The sequence below is a fragment of the Neovison vison genome, chromosome 7, assembly GCF_020171115.1.
Source record: "Neovison vison isolate M4711 chromosome 7, ASM_NN_V1, whole genome shotgun sequence".
In the NCBI taxonomy this organism is placed as follows: domain Eukaryota; kingdom Metazoa; phylum Chordata; class Mammalia; order Carnivora; family Mustelidae; genus Neogale; species Neogale vison.
The window spans coordinates 42,102,431-42,118,280 of NC_058097.1; the positions used below are offsets into that span (position 1 = coordinate 42,102,431).

At 57.0% G+C, this 15,850-nt stretch overlaps 2 protein-coding genes across 3 annotated transcripts; both read left to right on the top strand.

Annotated features, from left to right (window-relative positions):
• Positions 1–421: 421 nt before the first annotated feature.
• USF2 (upstream transcription factor 2, c-fos interacting) lies at positions 422–10,719 on the top strand. 2 transcript variants are annotated; one of them, XM_044256323.1, is made up of 10 exons: positions 422–510; positions 782–828; positions 934–1,052; positions 1,188–1,388; positions 1,807–1,957; positions 2,082–2,169; positions 2,444–2,502; positions 9,571–9,665; positions 9,837–9,965; positions 10,074–10,719. In XM_044256323.1, the coding sequence occupies exons 1-10, from the start codon at positions 449–451 to the stop codon at positions 10,161–10,163; spliced, it is 1,041 nt and encodes a 346-aa protein (XP_044112258.1). In that variant the 5' UTR covers positions 422–448; the 3' UTR covers positions 10,164–10,719. The 2 variants fall into 2 exon arrangements, with proteins under 2 accessions (XP_044112258.1, XP_044112259.1); XM_044256324.1 differs by having other exon boundaries at positions 423–510; positions 1,188–1,307.
• Positions 10,720–12,789: 2,070 nt separating this feature from the next.
• On the top strand, positions 12,790–14,231 carry LOC122913817 (hepcidin antimicrobial peptide). The gene is made up of 3 exons (XM_044260442.1): positions 12,790–12,943; positions 13,961–14,020; positions 14,106–14,231. Exons 1-3 carry the CDS (start codon positions 12,857–12,859, stop codon positions 14,205–14,207), a joined length of 249 nt encoding a protein of 82 aa, XP_044116377.1. The 5' UTR covers positions 12,790–12,856; the 3' UTR covers positions 14,208–14,231.
• The last annotated feature ends 1,619 nt before the right edge of the window (positions 14,232–15,850 follow it).

Here is a 15,850-nt window from a genome sequence, read left to right on the forward strand (position 1 = left end):
CCAGGCCGGGCGGCGGACGCGCGAGCCGGCGATCCAGGGGAGAGGCGGCAGCAATCCAGGGCGGGCCGGGTTAAAAAAAAAAGTCGCGGCGGCGGCGGCCGCTGCTCAGGGAAGGAGGCCCGAGGGCCGCGTGCAGCGGGCGGGGGGCGGCTGCGCCGCGTCCCGGAGCTGAGAGCCGCCGGGAGCCGGCGGGCGGGCAGGCGGAGGCGGCGGCGGCGGCTGCAGGAGCAGCAGCGGCGGCGGCGGCGGCGGCATCTCCTCCTCACATGACCCCACTGTTTGTCCCCGTGATCAGCGCGAGCGGCTCCCGTGTCTCCTCCGTCCCCTCCTGCCGCGCGGCGTGAGCGCCGGGCTCGGGGGCCCCCCCCGGCCGCCCGCCCCCTCCCCTCCCTCCCCTCCCCTCCCCTCCCCCCCCCGGGCCCCGCGCCCCCCCCGCCCCCACCCCCCCATGGACATGCTGGACCCGGGTCTGGATCCCGCTGCCTCGGCCACCGCTGCTGCCGCCGCCAGGTAAGAGTGCCCGACCGGTCCGTGCCCCCGCGCGCCCTGGCCCCGGCCCTTCGGCCTGGCGCCGGGGCCGCCATGATCCCGAGCGGCCGCTGGGCCCAGCTCAAAATGGAGGCTGCGAGGGAGGGGGGGACCCGCGGTAATAGTCTCGGCCCCGGGTCCTAGCGGTGCCCTAGCTCCAGACTGGGCCGGACGGGACGGGGGCCGTGCACCTGGGCAAAGGGGCGGGGGCGCGGGCGGCCCTGACCCCCTCTTCTTCCCGTGCTCCCCGCAGTCACGACAAGGGACCCGAGGCAGAGGAGGGCGTCGAGCTGCAGGAAGGTGAGTGCTCGCGGGTCTCACCGGGGCCGCGGCCTGCGCCCGGGCAGGGGACTGGGGGCGCCTTGGCCGCGTGACCACTGACCATGCCCCCCCCTTCGACCGCAGGCGGGGACGGCCCTGGGGCGGAGGAACAGACTGCGGTGGCCATCGCCAGCGTCCAGCAGGCGGCGTTTGGCGACCACAACATCCAGTACCAGTTCCGCACAGAGAATAATGGAGGACAGGTGAAGCTGTGGGTCGGGAGCCCGCGGGCAAGTGGAGGGTTGAGCCGAGGGTCCGACCGGCGAGCTGGGAGGGGCTCAGACCTGGCCGCAGCCGGGACCCCAGAGCCGATCTCGCTGCTCTGCCGCCCCCTGCAGGTGACGTACCGCGTAGTCCAGGTGACTGATGGTCAGCTGGATGGCCAGGGAGACACGGCTGGCGCCGTCAGCGTCGTGTCTACGGCTGCCTTTGCGGGGGGGCAGCAGGCTGTGACCCAGGTGGGTGTGGATGGGGCATCCCAGCGTCCTGGCCCCACTGCTGCCTCTGTGCCCCCAGGTCCCGCAGCGCCCTTCCCACTGGTAGGTGCCCACAAGCCCTGGGGGGATGGAGAGGGGACACTGACGCTGTTCTGGGAATCCCCAGAGGGTGGGGCAGGTGGCACACTGATGCTACCTTTAGACCATCGTGGGGAGCGTGGGTCAGATCCCAGTTCTTTCAGGTGAAACTTGGGTCAAGAGTTTTGAAATACCATTTTTTCTTTCCTTTAAATGGGGATGATGGTAACAGGGAAGTCTCCTAGATGTGAGAGTGGATCATGCTGTCAAATGATTGCTGGGCCTGTGCTCAGTTCCCCGGCTAGGAGACAAGGCAGAGTGGCACACACAGAGGGGTTTCCCATGGTCCTGAGGGTGTGGGAAACGTCCAACATGGCAAGAAGGGGATGGGTTGGTGAACAAAGATGGCTAAGGGTGGCCTCTGTGTCCTCCTACTCCCCAGGCCGTAATCCAAAATCCCTTCAGCAATGGCGGCAGCCCGGCAGCTGAGGCTGTCAGTGGGGAGGCCCGGTTTGCCTATTTCCCAGCATCCAGTGTGGGAGATACCACAGCTGTGTCCGTACAGACCACAGACCAGAGCTTGCAGGCCGGAGGTAAAGGAAGGGCCAGGGCGGAAGGCAGGGGAGGCAGCAGGCTAGCAGGGAGGGAAGCCTCCCCGAGCTGTTTCTAACTGCCCCTCCCCTCCAGTTTTCGCCCTAACCCCCGCTTTCCCTGCAGGCCAGTTCTATGTCATGATGACGCCACAAGACGTGCTTCAGACAGGAACGCAGAGGACGATTGCACCCCGGACACACCCCTACTCTCCGTACGTGCAGGGGTCCCCAGGAGCAGCTGGTGTGAGGGGGCCATAGGAAGGGAAGGTTTTCTGGAATGGGAGCCAGACAGTTGTGCACACAATAAGCAGTCAGTATATTTTCTGATTTGTTTTTGCTTCTTGAGTGTAAGCAAGGGAATTAGCATTTTTCCTCTTTTTGCACTGGAGTTTACTTTGCAGGGATAATTTTTAAGTCTGACTCCTTAATAGAGGTGTAGACAAATGGGACCTGAAAGAACCCGTGCCTATCTTCTTCCTCTTCTAGGAAAATTGACGGAACCAGAACACCACGGGATGAAAGGAGGAGGGCCCAGCACAATGAAGGTACATTCCGGGGGACTTTCTGGGCCCCACAGCCATCACCAGGCCCGGTCTTTTGTGTCATAGATCGCCAGCACGCCATGAGTGCTTAAGACGTTTTTGGTGAATGCTGGAAACGTAGAAACAGGTAGAAGTTCGTTGTCAGGAACAGATGGGCAGGAGGTGTGAACTGGGGGTTGTTTTTTCATGCTGGCTAGTGACCTTGAACTCACGGTCAGCGTCTTAAGTGGCAGATTGCATGTTTACCTGTGGATTTTCTGCCTTTCTTGAAAAATCGGTTTGCTTTGGTTTCCCTAGGACTGCTTTCCCATGTGGCAGCTGTCGTGCTCTTGTCTGTCAGTTTCCCCTGTTCCCCTGCCCATCTAATTTCTAGAAGCAGCTTTGGTCTGCTGGGGAGCACGTCGGAGATTGCAGCTCCCGGAAGCTGTGCCCTTCGCGGTGGCACGTCAGGTCCTTCCATTAAACACTGGATCCCACCTTGGGGTCATTTGGGTTCTTAATACTGTCCCTTAGTCCTCTACTGTGTTCCCTCCTCCCTGTCATGGTAGCACTGCATGTCCAGGGGAGCACTACACCTAGACAGTCATCCCTCCGCGAGTGTTCCCTGAAGTTGGAATCTAGGCTGGGTGGCGTGCACCCTTGGCTGGTCTGGAGCCTGGTCTGCGGTATCAAGGAGGCTGGTGTCTTTCACAGAGAGCTGGCCTTTGGGGGAGCCTGTCAGGCAGAGGAGAGCACCGGCTGGGAGGAAGGCAGAATGGGATGAGGCTGCTTCGGGGAGTGCTGATTTGGTCAAGACAGAGGTTGTGAAGTGTTGGGGGTGGGGGACCAAGGAGGACTAAGGCAAGCGTTAAATGTCAGGGTGTGGCCTTGAGATTCCTGAAGGTGTCCAGTTGGGTTTGAGCCTTTTCAGCTATGACCTGAGCAATCTGTACCCCATATCTGCCTGGCTTTTAGGCCCTCGGGTCCTGGGGGTGATAGAACAAACGAGATCTTGGCTCTCACAGTGTTCCTCCTGGTGAGAGAGACAGATTACACAAGGCTGTGGTGTGATGTGAGGTCACATGGGTCCTGAGGAGGAGATAAGGCCCCACGAGAAGCTAGGGAGTGATAGCGGCAGGGCGCTCTGTAGGCCTCTCTGAGATGTGACGTTGGAGCAGAGGCCTGAACGGGCCAGCCAGGTCCCTGAGGAAGAGTCCCAGGCAGAGGGATTGGCAAGTGCAGACCCCCAGGCCCGAGCCAGAGCAGACTGGGTGTGTTTGAAGAAGAGTGGAATTCAGAGAAGGAAAGAGGAAGTTGGTGGCGATGCGGGAGGGCTGGCCAGGTCACGCGGGGCCTTGTAAGAACAGCATCCCTACTCCAGGGTTTTTATACTAGTCAGAGGGGAAGCCAGCAGAGGGTTCTGTGTATGGAGGTGACAGGGCACCAGAGGCTGGGACATCAGAGGAGCTGACTGTAGCTGTCAGCCTGAGACAGGACAGGGCATGAAGTAGGGGAGTGCATGGGGCAGAAGATTCCAAGGCTGGAGAATCAAGGTTTCGTGGTGGCGTCAGGTTGGTTGGAAGGGAAGGGGGGGAGGGTCCGAGCTTGGTTTTGGGGCACGGTGTGTTTGAGGGGCCTCCAGTAGGCTACCCACGCAGTCCTGGCCTGGCTGCTTACTGGCTCTCTGACATCAGGCTGCTTCTCAGTCCCTGCATCTGTTGAGTTGTGTGTGAAATGGCCTTGGCTCGACTTGCCCCGACGCTCATGGCCAGTTCTGCCGCTGCAGACACGCAAGCCTGTGGCCGCGCAGTGGGCCACGTGGTAAGGCTGCGGCCTGTGACTCGGGGCCCCCCTCCACCCTGCTCTGCACGCTCTGCCTCTCGCCTGCAAAGTCTTGAATCTTTCTCATCCTGCAAAAAGCAGTTAGCAGTCTTTCTCATAACCTTGTCCTTCCACTCCTGCTGCATCCATTTTCTTGTCTCCCAACCTGCACACATCTTTGATCCATCCTCTGCCCACCCTCCCTGGACCCTGGCTCATTCCTCTACCAAAAGAGGTCTGTCTGAGGTCACCCATGACGACCTCATTGCCAAATCCACTGGCTTCCTTTCCTGTCTGTGCTCCAAGCCTCTGACCCTGCCTGTTCCTTTCGGGAATGTTCCTCGCTGCTCTGTGCACTCTCATTTTCCTGCACTCTGCTTTTCCCTCCCGGTTTGCTTAGAGCAGAGCTTCCCAGTAGCTCCAGGAAGCTTGTTAACAGTCACAATCTCCAGGGCTGTCCTCTCAAGGTTCAGAACGAGTAAGTCACAGGAAGGCCCAGGAGCTTGGATTTGAACAAGTTATCCATGTGATTCTTCCCATTGGGCAAGGCTGGAAACTGCTTTGACTCTTGGTGTCCCTAAAGGTCTAGCCTGTCTTCCGTTGGCCTCAGGAGAGTTGAAGCCTTCGGGATGGGACTTCATCCCGGGGATGGTCAGCATCCCCCAAACCTGTCCCCAGTTGTAGGCATTCATCATTGCTCCAGAAAAGTGATTTGGACAAGGGGAGTCCTCCCAGGGCTCCCCGTCGCCCTGGCCCCTGGCTGTGTGCAAAGCTGTTTATATTCCATTCTTCTCTCCTGAACTCCAGAGCCATAATTTGAACCACCCCTTCAAAATCTTCATATCTCGGTGTCCTTGAGACACCTCATAACTCAGCTTGTCCAAAACAAAGTCTGTCCCACCACCCCTACCCCCAAAGGCTCCCATGCAACATTTCCTTTCCCAGAGGGAAAAGGCATCCCTCTTAGAATTACCCAATCCAGCACCGAAAGTCAGGGCCACCCTCCACTCTGCCTGGGCTCCTTCCCCCACGTCTACAAATCCCAAGATTCTATGCTGAAGTAGACCTCAAATCGGTTTCTCTTTCTCCTCTTCCCCCTCTTTGCCACTGTTTCTTGGGAACGTCGGAGCCCATCTCCAAGCCCCGTGGGGAACTGGAGCCTGTGGGGCCAGCCCATTGCAGCCGGGTCAGAATTTGGGCCCACTGTCACAGGGAACCTCTGAGGAGCCAGAAGTCCACATCTTTATGTGAAATCTGATTTTCAAATGCCGGGTGGGATTGCTTTTTCTATTTCATTAGTTTCTCCTCTCTGTTGCTAATTCGTTCCATCTACTTACTTTGGGCTTAATTAGCTTGGAGTTTTTTCCCTAGCCTTTCAAGATGATTTAAACCTTTCTTTTTTCCCAACACAAGCCTTTCTAGTTGAAAATTTCACTCCAGGGACGCCTGGGTGGCTCAGCTGGTTAAGCCGCTGCCTTCGGCTCAGGTCATGATCCCAGCGTCCTGGGATCGAGTCCCGCATCAGGCTCTTTGCTCAGCAGGGAGCCTGCTTCTCCCTCTGCCTCTGCCTACCACTCTGTCTGCTTGTGCTCACTCTTAAAAAAATAAAAAAATAAAATAAAATTTCACTCCCGTGCTGCTTTAGCCGAATCCCTTTGGATATATTGGTTTACATTATCATTCAGTTTAAAATACTTTCCAATTTTCCTAATGATTTCTTCTTTGACCCCTGGGTTATTTAGAGGTACATTGCTTAATTTCAGAAGGTTTGTGGCTTTTCAGGATATTTTCTCATCACTGATTTTTAATTTAGTTCTGTTCTGATGGAAAACGCACTCCTAGTATATAATGTCAGTCCTTTGAGATTTGTTGAGACTCATTTTATGGCCCTGAATATGGTCTGTGTTGTGAAAACATCCACGTGTGCTTGGAGAGAATGTGTGTCTCTACCACAGTGTGGAGTGTTCCCTTGGGGTCAACCAGCTCAAGTTGGTTGACACTCGTCAGGTTTTCTTTTTTTTTTTTTTAAGATTTTATATATTTATTTGACAGAGAGAGAGAGATGACAAGTAGGCAGAGAGGCAGGCAGAGAGAGAGAAGGAACCAGGCTCCCTGCTGAGCAGAGAGCCCGATGTGGGCCCCAATCCCAAGACCCCGGGATCATGACCTGAACTGAAGGCAGAGGCTTAACCCACTGAGCCACCCAGGCGCCCCATTTGTCAGGTTTTCTTTTTTTTCTTTTTTCTTTTTTTTTTTAAGATTTTATTTATTTGACAGAGAGAAAGAGAGAGAAATCACAAGTAGGCAGAGAGGCAAGCAGAGAGAGAGGGGAGGAAGCAGGCTCCCTGCGGAGCAGAGAGTCCGATGTGGGGCCTGATCCCAGGACCCTGGGATCCTGACCTGAGCCAAAGGCAGAGGCTTTAACCCACTGAGCAACCCAAGTGCCCCTGTCAGGTTTTCTATTTTTTTTTTTTTTAAAGATTTTATTTATTTATTTGACAGACCGAGATCACAAGCAGGCAGAGAGGCAGGCAGAGAGAGAGGAGGAAGCAGGCTCCCCGCTGAGCAGAGAGCCCGATGCGGGCCTTGATCCCAGGACCCTGAGATCATGACCTGAGCCGAAGGCAGCGGCTTAACCCACTGAGCCACCCAGGTTTTCTATCCTGACTTTTTTGTCTGCTTGTTCCCTCCGTTACTGAGAGAGGAACAATAACATCTCTAAGCATATCTGGGAGTTTGTCCGTTTCTCCCCTCTCCTGGAAGATTTCATTTCTGGCTAGTTTTCAGTATCCTATGGGTGTAACTGAAGCTTGTCTGTGGAATAGGCATGGCTTTGGTCTTGACAGGTCCTCTTGTTTCAAATGTGCCAGGATGGTCTTCCCCAGCCACAGGCCTGCCCACCGCACTACCTGCTCAGTGAAAGGGCCTGGGCCCATCACCAGAGCATTTGAGGCCTTCACAGCCTGGTCTTTCCCACCCCCAGCTGCACCCGAGTATATCCAGACATTTCTGCATGTTCCATGCCTGTCTGCCTGATGCCCCTTCCTTCAGAACCAGGCCCAATGTGCCCTCTCCAAGTCTTTCTCTGAAGGCCACCATGCCCCGGCGCCATGCAGAAAGCATTGGCTCACCCTGGCATGCCCCCTGGCACGTGATGCCACCTTCAGTCTTAACACTCCACTGGTATCCGTGTCCCCTGTTCACACGCATCGCATGGTGTGCCGCGAGCACCAGTGGGGCGGAGCCAGAGTCCGCCACAGACTCTGGGCTTGCAGGGTGCGCCCCTGCACACAGTCGGGCAGGCAGAAAGGTTTTTTGATTTTGGGTTTTTTGGGCTTTTTGAATTTTATTTATTTGGCGGTGCAGAGGGAGAGAATCTCAAGCAGACTTCCTGCTGAGTACAAGCGTGACCTGGGGCTCAATCCCACAACCCTTTGATACTGTGACCTGAGCCAAAACCATGAGTCAGACGCTAAGCCTACCAAGCGCCCTAGGCAGGCAGTAAGTTTAAAGTGAATGCAAACTGGAGAAGATGTGCGTGCCCCCCACCCCCACACCCCTGCCCTCTGCTGGCTGGAAGGGAAGAGTCCAAAGTAGGAGGCCTGGTGCCTGGGCTTGAGAATGCCAGACCGCATGAGGGGAGAGTAGGAAGCCGAGAGGCCGTCTGCTATTGCGTTCCTCTGCTGAACCCTAGACATAGAGCGCACTGCTCTATTTGGGGATGGGGTGGCCAGCGCCGCCAGGCCCGGGCAGACTCTCGGTTCCACTGAGGTATTTAGCCACAGAGTTCCCAGGCTGTAGGACATGGCCATCCTCCGTGGGGAGCTGCAGCTCACCCCAGGGTAATGGGACGTGGGCATTGCACATTCACCCCAGGGGGACTGGTGACTGAAGTAGAGTCCTGGAGAGGAAGGGAGGAAGAGGGACCAGGGAGGAAGAGAGCCTGGAGGGGAGTGTGTCATAATCCAGGCCGGAGTAAGGGGAACCTGGACGTGGGAGGGGACTTGCAATGGGCAGGCAGAGCCAGGTGCCAGCAGCCAGCATGGGATTAGCCGATGAGCAGCCAGGAATGTTCTTTGTGAGAACAGTGGGGTCAATGGCGGGGACCAGCCTCAGAGTCCATGAGGAGTGAGAGGTGTGATTCTGGCCCACCCTGCCTTTTCACTCTTCCCCAGACCCCTTCTGGTAACCCCCACTAGCACTGCCCAGCCCCAAGAAGATACTCCTTTGCCCCGCTTTGCACATCCCACCTATAGGCGACGTCTGTCCCTGAGCTGTCCTGACAGGAGGGAAGACGAGGGTCTGTGATGGTTGGGGAAGGTGTCTGGACCTTTTTGGGTGTGTCCACACCAGCGCCTAGGATTGCACTTGGAAGGTGAGGAAGATTCTAGCCCAGCTTTGCTTCCAGGGGTCCTGAATCCTGGTGTGAGGTGCCAGTGAGGGCAGACCCCGAGCAGCTGTCTCGTAAGGCTGTGACGTGAGCCTGATGAGAAGCCGGAGGGAAGGCACGTGCCCCATCTGGATGGGGTACCTGCCACTCAGGTCAGCTGACAGAGTTTGGGTGAGATTGCTGAGTGTTAAAAGAGAAATCACAAGTCTGAATTTTTCAGAAGTCGTCTTCCATTGGCCTGTCAGTCCTGGCCTTCAAGGTAGAGTTCACATTGCTCTTGGGGGACTTAGTGCCTGGTGGGGCCAGGCCCCTGAGAGCCACAAGTGCCAGCCTGGGCAGCCTGGGACTCACAGCCCGGGCTCTGGAGAGGGATTTTAGCTAGGGGCGAGACATGGTCAGACTATGATTTTAAAGATAAAGGAAAAACAAACTTGGAGAGCCCAAAGGATGGCCTGAGTACTGAAAAATGGAAGGCAGCAGCCATGGCGGGAGCAGGTGGGGGTGCCGGGGTCCTGTGGAAAGGGGGCATTCCAGCCTCCCAAGAACAGAAGCCACAGCTCCCATTTTTCAGAAGATGCCAATTACTATGTGAAATTTAATTTCACGTAACATTAATTTAAATGTTGGCTCCGATTTTTAAAATCTGCCAGGCTGGTCAACAGAATGAACCCGCCGTCCCCAGCTGTTGATTCTGGCCTAAAGGTGTGTGCATGGCCCTTGAGGCCCAGACTTTGTTCCTCTCGAGAAGCAGCGGGAGGCGGGGCGCAGGTGCCTGCGTCTGGGCGCTGCTGGGCTGTCCCCGTCCGCGCTGGTGGGAGAGCGCCTGGCACGCAGAAAGGTTCCAGGAGCCCTGCCGCTGATGCTCCTCTTACCTCTTGCAGTGGAGCGGAGGCGGAGGGACAAGATCAACAACTGGATCGTCCAGCTTTCCAAAATCATTCCAGACTGTAACGCAGACAACAGCAAGACGGGAGCGGTAGGTGCCCCCCACCCCGCTCCCACCCTGGCCCTCCAGACCCCCATACCGCCCGGGACAGGGCCCTGCCCCTTCCAGAAGGTCAGCCTGGCCTGGCTCCTGGGCTTGGGCAGGCACCATCCGGGGCCAGCTGGCGGGTGGCGCTCACTGGCGCCCTTGCCCACCCCCCAGAGTAAAGGAGGGATCCTGTCAAAGGCCTGCGACTACATCCGGGAGCTGCGCCAGACCAACCAGCGCATGCAGGAGACCTTTAAGGAGGCCGAGAGGCTGCAGATGGACAATGAGCTCCTGAGGCAGCAGGTGAGGGGCGCGATGGGCGGGGCCGGGGCGGGGCCAGCCCAGGTGCGGGGAGCCAGCCCCTGGCTCCTCGTCCCCTGGCGGGTCCCCCTGTCGTGTCATATGTGCCAGATCGAGGAGCTGAAGAACGAGAACGCCGTGCTCCGTGCCCAGCTGCAGCAGCACAACCTGGAGATGGTGGGCGAGAGCGCGCGGCAGTGACGCCCACCCCACTGCGGGGCGGGGTCCCCTCCGGCCCTGCCGCCCCTTCCCCAGCCCTTAGCACAGAGAGGGACAGACGCCCCTCCCCCAGCTGCGTTTTTTTATAGTAGATTTTTAACAAAACGGGGAGAAATAATGCATTTCTGTGGATAAGCACCCACTGCTCTCCTCAACTTGGGAAACGATATCCTCCCTCCCCCTCTTGTCTGTCTCCCTTCTCCGGCCCCCATGAAGCCCCAGCACTTCTAGTGGTCTTGCCTGGAGGCACAAGGGAAGAGGACAGAGACCCTGCCATATCCTGCTGCCTCCTTGGTCTCTAGAGGTACTGAGACAGGGTGCTTTAGGGAAGGAGGGGAGTCTTTAGGGGGCCATCCCCGGGGCCTGGACCTACGCAGGGAGGCCATGTCCCACCCCACCTCTTGTTTCTGGATCCCTGCTCCCCTTTGAGTGTGTGTGTGTGTTTTAATTTTCTTTATGGAAAAGTGGACAAAAAAAAATAGAGAGAGAGAGAGGTATTTAACTGCAATAAACTGGCCCCATGTGGCCCCGCCTTGTCTGTCTGTGTCTCTGTCCATCTTGGGTGTGGGGAGGGAGCCCGCCGTCCATGCAGAACTCCGTGAGGGCAACTCTGGGAGCATGGCCTTGGTGTGTGTGGCTGTGGACCCCGGTCTGTTAGTGGGTCAGATGGGTGGAGAAATTAAGGACTATCCCCTTTGAGGCTCCAGGTGCGCATATGTGGTGTGGGGGCGTGGGGCACTAGGGTCAAGGACATGTCTCATGTTTTCGGAGGAGAGGCTGGGGTCTCTCCTGTCATCTGTTACTAAAAACAGCACTGGCTTCTGACCCTGCCCTTAAGGGTTGAAGCCCTCCCCTCTGTACCAGCCAATGGTGGAGCCTGGCCTTGAGCCCCCCACCCCCAGGAAGGGCAGATGGCCAGGAAGCCGGGCTTGGCCCGGCAGCCTGTCGCCTCAGCCCGTGGCTCTGGCGCCTGCACTGTGACCCCTGCCCCGGCTAGTGATGAAACCTGGCCTCAGCTGCGATGCGGTGCTGCCTGGGGCTGCTGGGGGACGCCACTGTGTCTCCCCGGGGCTGAGTGTGCAGCGTGGCCCTGTGCAACCCCCAGGACGGAGGCCGGTCCTGCTGCTCATCTGGCCCACCTCTCCACCTGCTCCCCATCCCAGATGCTCCCAACAGCTCCCAACTGGTCTGCCCCCTGATGGGCCCTGTCTCCCTTTACCCCTCTGACTGAGGCCATTAGAGCAAAGATATTTGGCGCAGGGGGCCACCGCACTTCCCAGACTCCACTACCTCCACTTCCCTGGTTTCAAGTGGGCCTTGGCAAGCAGGTCAGGGCTGGGAGGAGTGTTCATTCCTTGGCAGCATCGCCCACAGGCCCTTAGGCTGGAGCTGACCCTGCCTGGGTGGTCCTCAAGTGAGTCAGGGAAGCAGTGGGCCAGAGGCCTGTCTTTGGAATCAGGGTTTGTGGTTCCCTGGACTACATGCACCCAGAGATGGCTCAGAGTTTGTGGGAGTGAGGTTGCCAGGTCAGGACACCTGCCTCGTCTTTCCATTGGCGACGTGCTAGAGAACCAGCTCTCAAGAAAAAAGGCCCAGGTTTATAGAGTCAGCCAATGTCTAGGGTTGAAATATTCCCAGTGCCAAGGTGGGCCCTGTCTAGCACGTTCTCCTGTGCCCTCCTGTGCTTGAGGGGAGACAGAGCCAAATGGTGAGAACACAGTCCCCCGTGTCAGGCAGCTCAGGCTGGAGCACTAGCTCTAGCCTAGCTTTAACCCTAGTCCTGGTCTCCGACCGGGGGAGTTGAGCAGTGCCCCAGTCTCTTCCTGCAGCTCCTAGAAAGTGAAGATGACAGGGTGGGTGCTGTGCTAAGAGGGAGCAGGGTCTGGGCAGCCAGGCCTCGGGGGATTAGTGGCAAAGGAGGCAGTTGGGGTCCCTGAATGCAGAGCAGAGCCCAGCACAGGGCCAGCAGAAGCTGCTCGGAGGACAGGTGGCTGGGACGTGGGTCAGTACATCTGGCATAAAAGAGGCAGCGTCCAGTGTTAGCAACTAAATACTGCTGGCTCCTATGGGCAGAAGTTCCAAAGAAATTCTAATACTCAGGAAACCACCCGCATGCTGGGGGCTTGTGCCGACACAAACTCGTGCATCTAGCTGCCCAGTGTTTCCTACTGGGATCTGCGCCCTGTGAGAGGGGAGTCTGAAGCAGTAGGAATTACACTGGGCACCCCCGGGGGTGGCCTATGAGTGATGGCCGGCCTCCCAGGGGATGAGGACATTGAGAAAGGGTGGGGAATAGGAGGTCACTTCACTCCTGCTCATCGACTGGTTCAACTTCTGGGTCAAAGGGGGAAATTCTTTTTCTGAGGTCAACCGGGTGATGCCCTGTCAGGGAAAGTGTTTCCCAGGTGGCCCTTCTGCCCCACCCCCAGACACACCTCTGCTAAGGGTGACATAACACTGTTCCCTGTCACTCTGTTCCCGCTTATCTCCCGTCTTGTCGGCGCCACTACCTTCTTGGAAATGAGTTAGGACAAAAGGGGCGGCGGGGGAGGGGGGGCTTACCACCCCCGCCTCCTCCAAAAGCACCCATAAAAGCCACTGAAACGGGGGACCAGACACCACAGCCGGTCCTGAACCTAACAGCAGGACAACCTAACAGCCAGACAGACCGCACGATGGTACTGAGCCCGCGGATCCAGGCTGCCGGCCTCCTGTTCCTCCTCCTGGCCAGTCTGGCCAGTGGCTCGGTTCTTCCACACCAGGTGAGTCCGCAGGGCCTGAATCCAGCTCAGCGACCGAGACCACTGGAGAGCCAGGCCCTTGCGGGGACAGTGCTGAGGACAGCTGGAGACCCCTCAGCATGGGGCAGAGCTCACGGCAGGGCAAGGGGGGATGGGGAGTTGCCCAAAGTACAGAGCGGGGGGCCTGAATATCAGGGACTGGAGGCCCCAGACGAATTCCACAGCGGGCGGCGTGCCTGCTCTGTGCTAAGCCCAATTCTGGACAGTGGGGAGTGCCCCGCAAACAAGGAAGAGTTTTCCTCTTGCGGAGTTTATATCCCAGTCAGGGAATTAGTCCCTGAACCATCAAAACATAAATGAGATCATTATGTCTCGGTAAATGCTCTCCATGGATAACAGAAAATGATGATGATACTAGAGGGACCAGGAGGGGTCAGGGGAGGACTTCAGAAGGGATGAAGTGCTGGCGGCGAAGCGGGGGCATTTGGTGAGAAAAAGAAATTTGACCTAGGACTGGGAGGATAAGAGAAAGGGACAGCAAGCAAAGGCCTGGGAGAGGGCAAACGTGGTGACGTCCCCAAGGATCAGAAGGTGTCATGAGTGAAGGGGATGGTACTTGGAGAGGAGATGGAGGAGGGTTGGAAGGCAACCCTGCTGAGTCTTGTGGACAACTGTGGAAGTACTGACTTTGCTCCACAAGCAAGGGGAGCCCCCCAGGCTTTTAAGCCGACTGATAAGGCACGGGGAACACAATGTATGCGGCAAGACCCAGGAAGCCTTGTTCCAGGTGGGGGTGGCAGCAAGCCAGGGAGGGTGACATTCCCAAGGAGAGTAGCTGTGGAGAGAGGAGACAGATCTGGGGCGTCTATGGGAAGAGCTGTGTGAGCAAGGGGGAGAAAAGGCCAGACCGCGGGGCAGCTCCTAGGATACCTACGGAGCCGCAGGACACCGACCCTTGGGGAGGAGCTGGTGTGTAGGGGCAAATCTGAGAGCTCCGCTGGGCCCTGGCCATCCTCACCACCCCTTCTGCTCCCGTAGACAAGACAGCTTACAGCCCTCCAAGCCCAGGACACAGCCGGAGCCGAGGCTGGCTTGACGGTAAGAGCACCTGACACCCCCCTTCCAGGCCTCCCCAACCCTTGCCTGGGTCCAAGGTCCGCTCACTCTCCCTTCTTCCCCACAGCCCATGCTCCTGAGGCTGAGACGAGACACCCACTTCCCCATCTGCCTGTTCTGCTGCAACTGCTGTAAGCGATCAAAGTGTGGCTTTTGCTGCAAGACATAGAGCCTCCCCGGCCTGCCCCCCATCCTCCCCGACCCTCGTATTTATCTGCCTTGCCTTCCAACCCTCTGTGACCAGACTTGGAATAAAATGGTTCTGTTTGTTGTTTTCCACACTAGAGTGTCTGTTGTCTTTTCTTCCTGCCTGAGGCCTATGCCAGAGGCTTCTTCTGGCCCCTATCTGGTCCAGATGTGCGGGGTTGGTGGGTACCGGGGTTGGCACTGAGGTTTGGCAAAGGAGATCTGTTTCCTGCACTTCCCTTCCTTTCCCTCTTCAGAAGACCTAAAACCTATGTCTCAACAGCAAGGGCTAGAAGTTAAACCAGGTGTCCTCTCCCTAAAGCCTTCTTGAAACAAGGGTGGCAAATTCAGTGACCTCACAAGGGTTCTCAAAGTAAGGTCCGGGGAAGCCCCAGCAGGGCTCCACCAGGTGGAAATCACTAGAGTGTCATGTGCCTTTCTCACTCCTGTCGCAGGTCAACAGGCTCTGTGACGTGGGATCCACATCATCACTCTGACAGGAACAGGCTATGTGCCCATGTGCCTTGTGCTTTCCCAATATCCTGGTCTCCATTTCTAAGAGTTTCTAAGATGTGGAGCAGCTAGAAACAGAACCCACGTAAATGAAATTTCTGGGGGGAGTTCTCGATAATTTTGCAGAGTAGAAAGGGGTCCTGACACCAAAAAGTCTGAGAACCACTGGCTTTCCAGGCAGGCATAGTGACCGAATGAGGGGTGCTGGCTGGGTTTCAGAGGACCATGGTAAGGGGCATCCGCTCGGTAAGGACATACCGCCCTGCGAGACACGCAGGAGAAGACTGCTCACCTCCCCAAGAGGTTAAGTTCCCCCCCGTTCTTCTTGAAACCATGTCCCTCTCAATGTATCCCATTTCCCCACTTTTGACAGAAATAGAGACAATGCATTTCACTGTCTTCTTAGCGCCTAAGAAAACGTCAGCACTAGCAAGGCTATAAACGGCCTTGGCTATTTGGGCCCGGTGAGGAATATCAATGGGGAGGCCTGGGTTAGACCATGAGAGGGACCGGGAGACGGGCTTGTCACACCCAAAGAACTAGAAGAGTCTTCAGTGTTCAGCACTTCGGGCCGTGTTGCTGCTAATGAGTTATGAGTTAAACTGTGTGTCCCCCACCCTCCCAAATTTAAATGTGGAGGCCCTAACACCCAGTACCTCCGACTGTGACTTGATTTAGAGGTAGGGTCTTTATAGAGATAGTCAAGTTAAAATGAGGTCAGTAGGTTGGGCCCTGATCCAAGAGGACTGCTGTCCTTGTAAAAAGCAGGGATTTGGACTCAGAGGTCTGTCTGCAGGGAGAAGACCGTGTGAACATGAAGACCATCATCTAGAAGCTGAGCTGAGGAGCCTTGAACAGATCCTGCCCCCACCCCCAACTCTCAGAAGGACCAACCCTGCCAACCTCAATGTCAGACCGTGGCCTCCAGCACCGTGAGACCATAAATTCTGTTTTGTAAGCCACCCAGTCTGTGGTATCCTGTCACACATGCCTGGTTTTGAAGGCTCGGCTGGATGGGAGCAGTGGCTCCCCCTTTGGCCAGGCACAGGCCCTCCAGTGCCCCATCCTCCTGGGGCCTGGGGACCTGGGATTGCAGTTTCAGTGACAGTGGCC

What these genes read in the sequence shown, in the direction of transcription:
- LOC122913817 (XM_044260442.1), top strand. Translation starts at nt 12,857, where the DNA reads ATGGTACTGAGCCCGCGGATCCAGGCTGCCGGCCTCCTGTTCCTCCTC. An exon ending in GCTCGGTTCTTCCACACCAG is followed by an intron (nt 12,944 to 13,960) that starts GTGAGTCCGCAG and finishes CTGCTCCCGTAG; the next exon opens with ACAAGACAGCTTACAGCCCT. An exon ending in GAGCCGAGGCTGGCTTGACG is followed by an intron (nt 14,021 to 14,105) that starts GTAAGAGCACCT and finishes TCTTCCCCACAG; the next exon opens with CCCATGCTCCTGAGGCTGAG.
- USF2 (XM_044256323.1), top strand. Translation starts at nt 449, where the DNA reads ATGGACATGCTGGACCCGGGTCTGGATCCCGCTGCCTCGGCCACCGCT. An exon ending in GAGGGCCCAGCACAATGAAG is followed by an intron (nt 2,503 to 9,570) that starts GTACATTCCGGG and finishes TACCTCTTGCAG; the next exon opens with TGGAGCGGAGGCGGAGGGAC. An exon ending in ATGAGCTCCTGAGGCAGCAG is followed by an intron (nt 9,966 to 10,073) that starts GTGAGGGGCGCG and finishes CATATGTGCCAG; the next exon opens with ATCGAGGAGCTGAAGAACGA.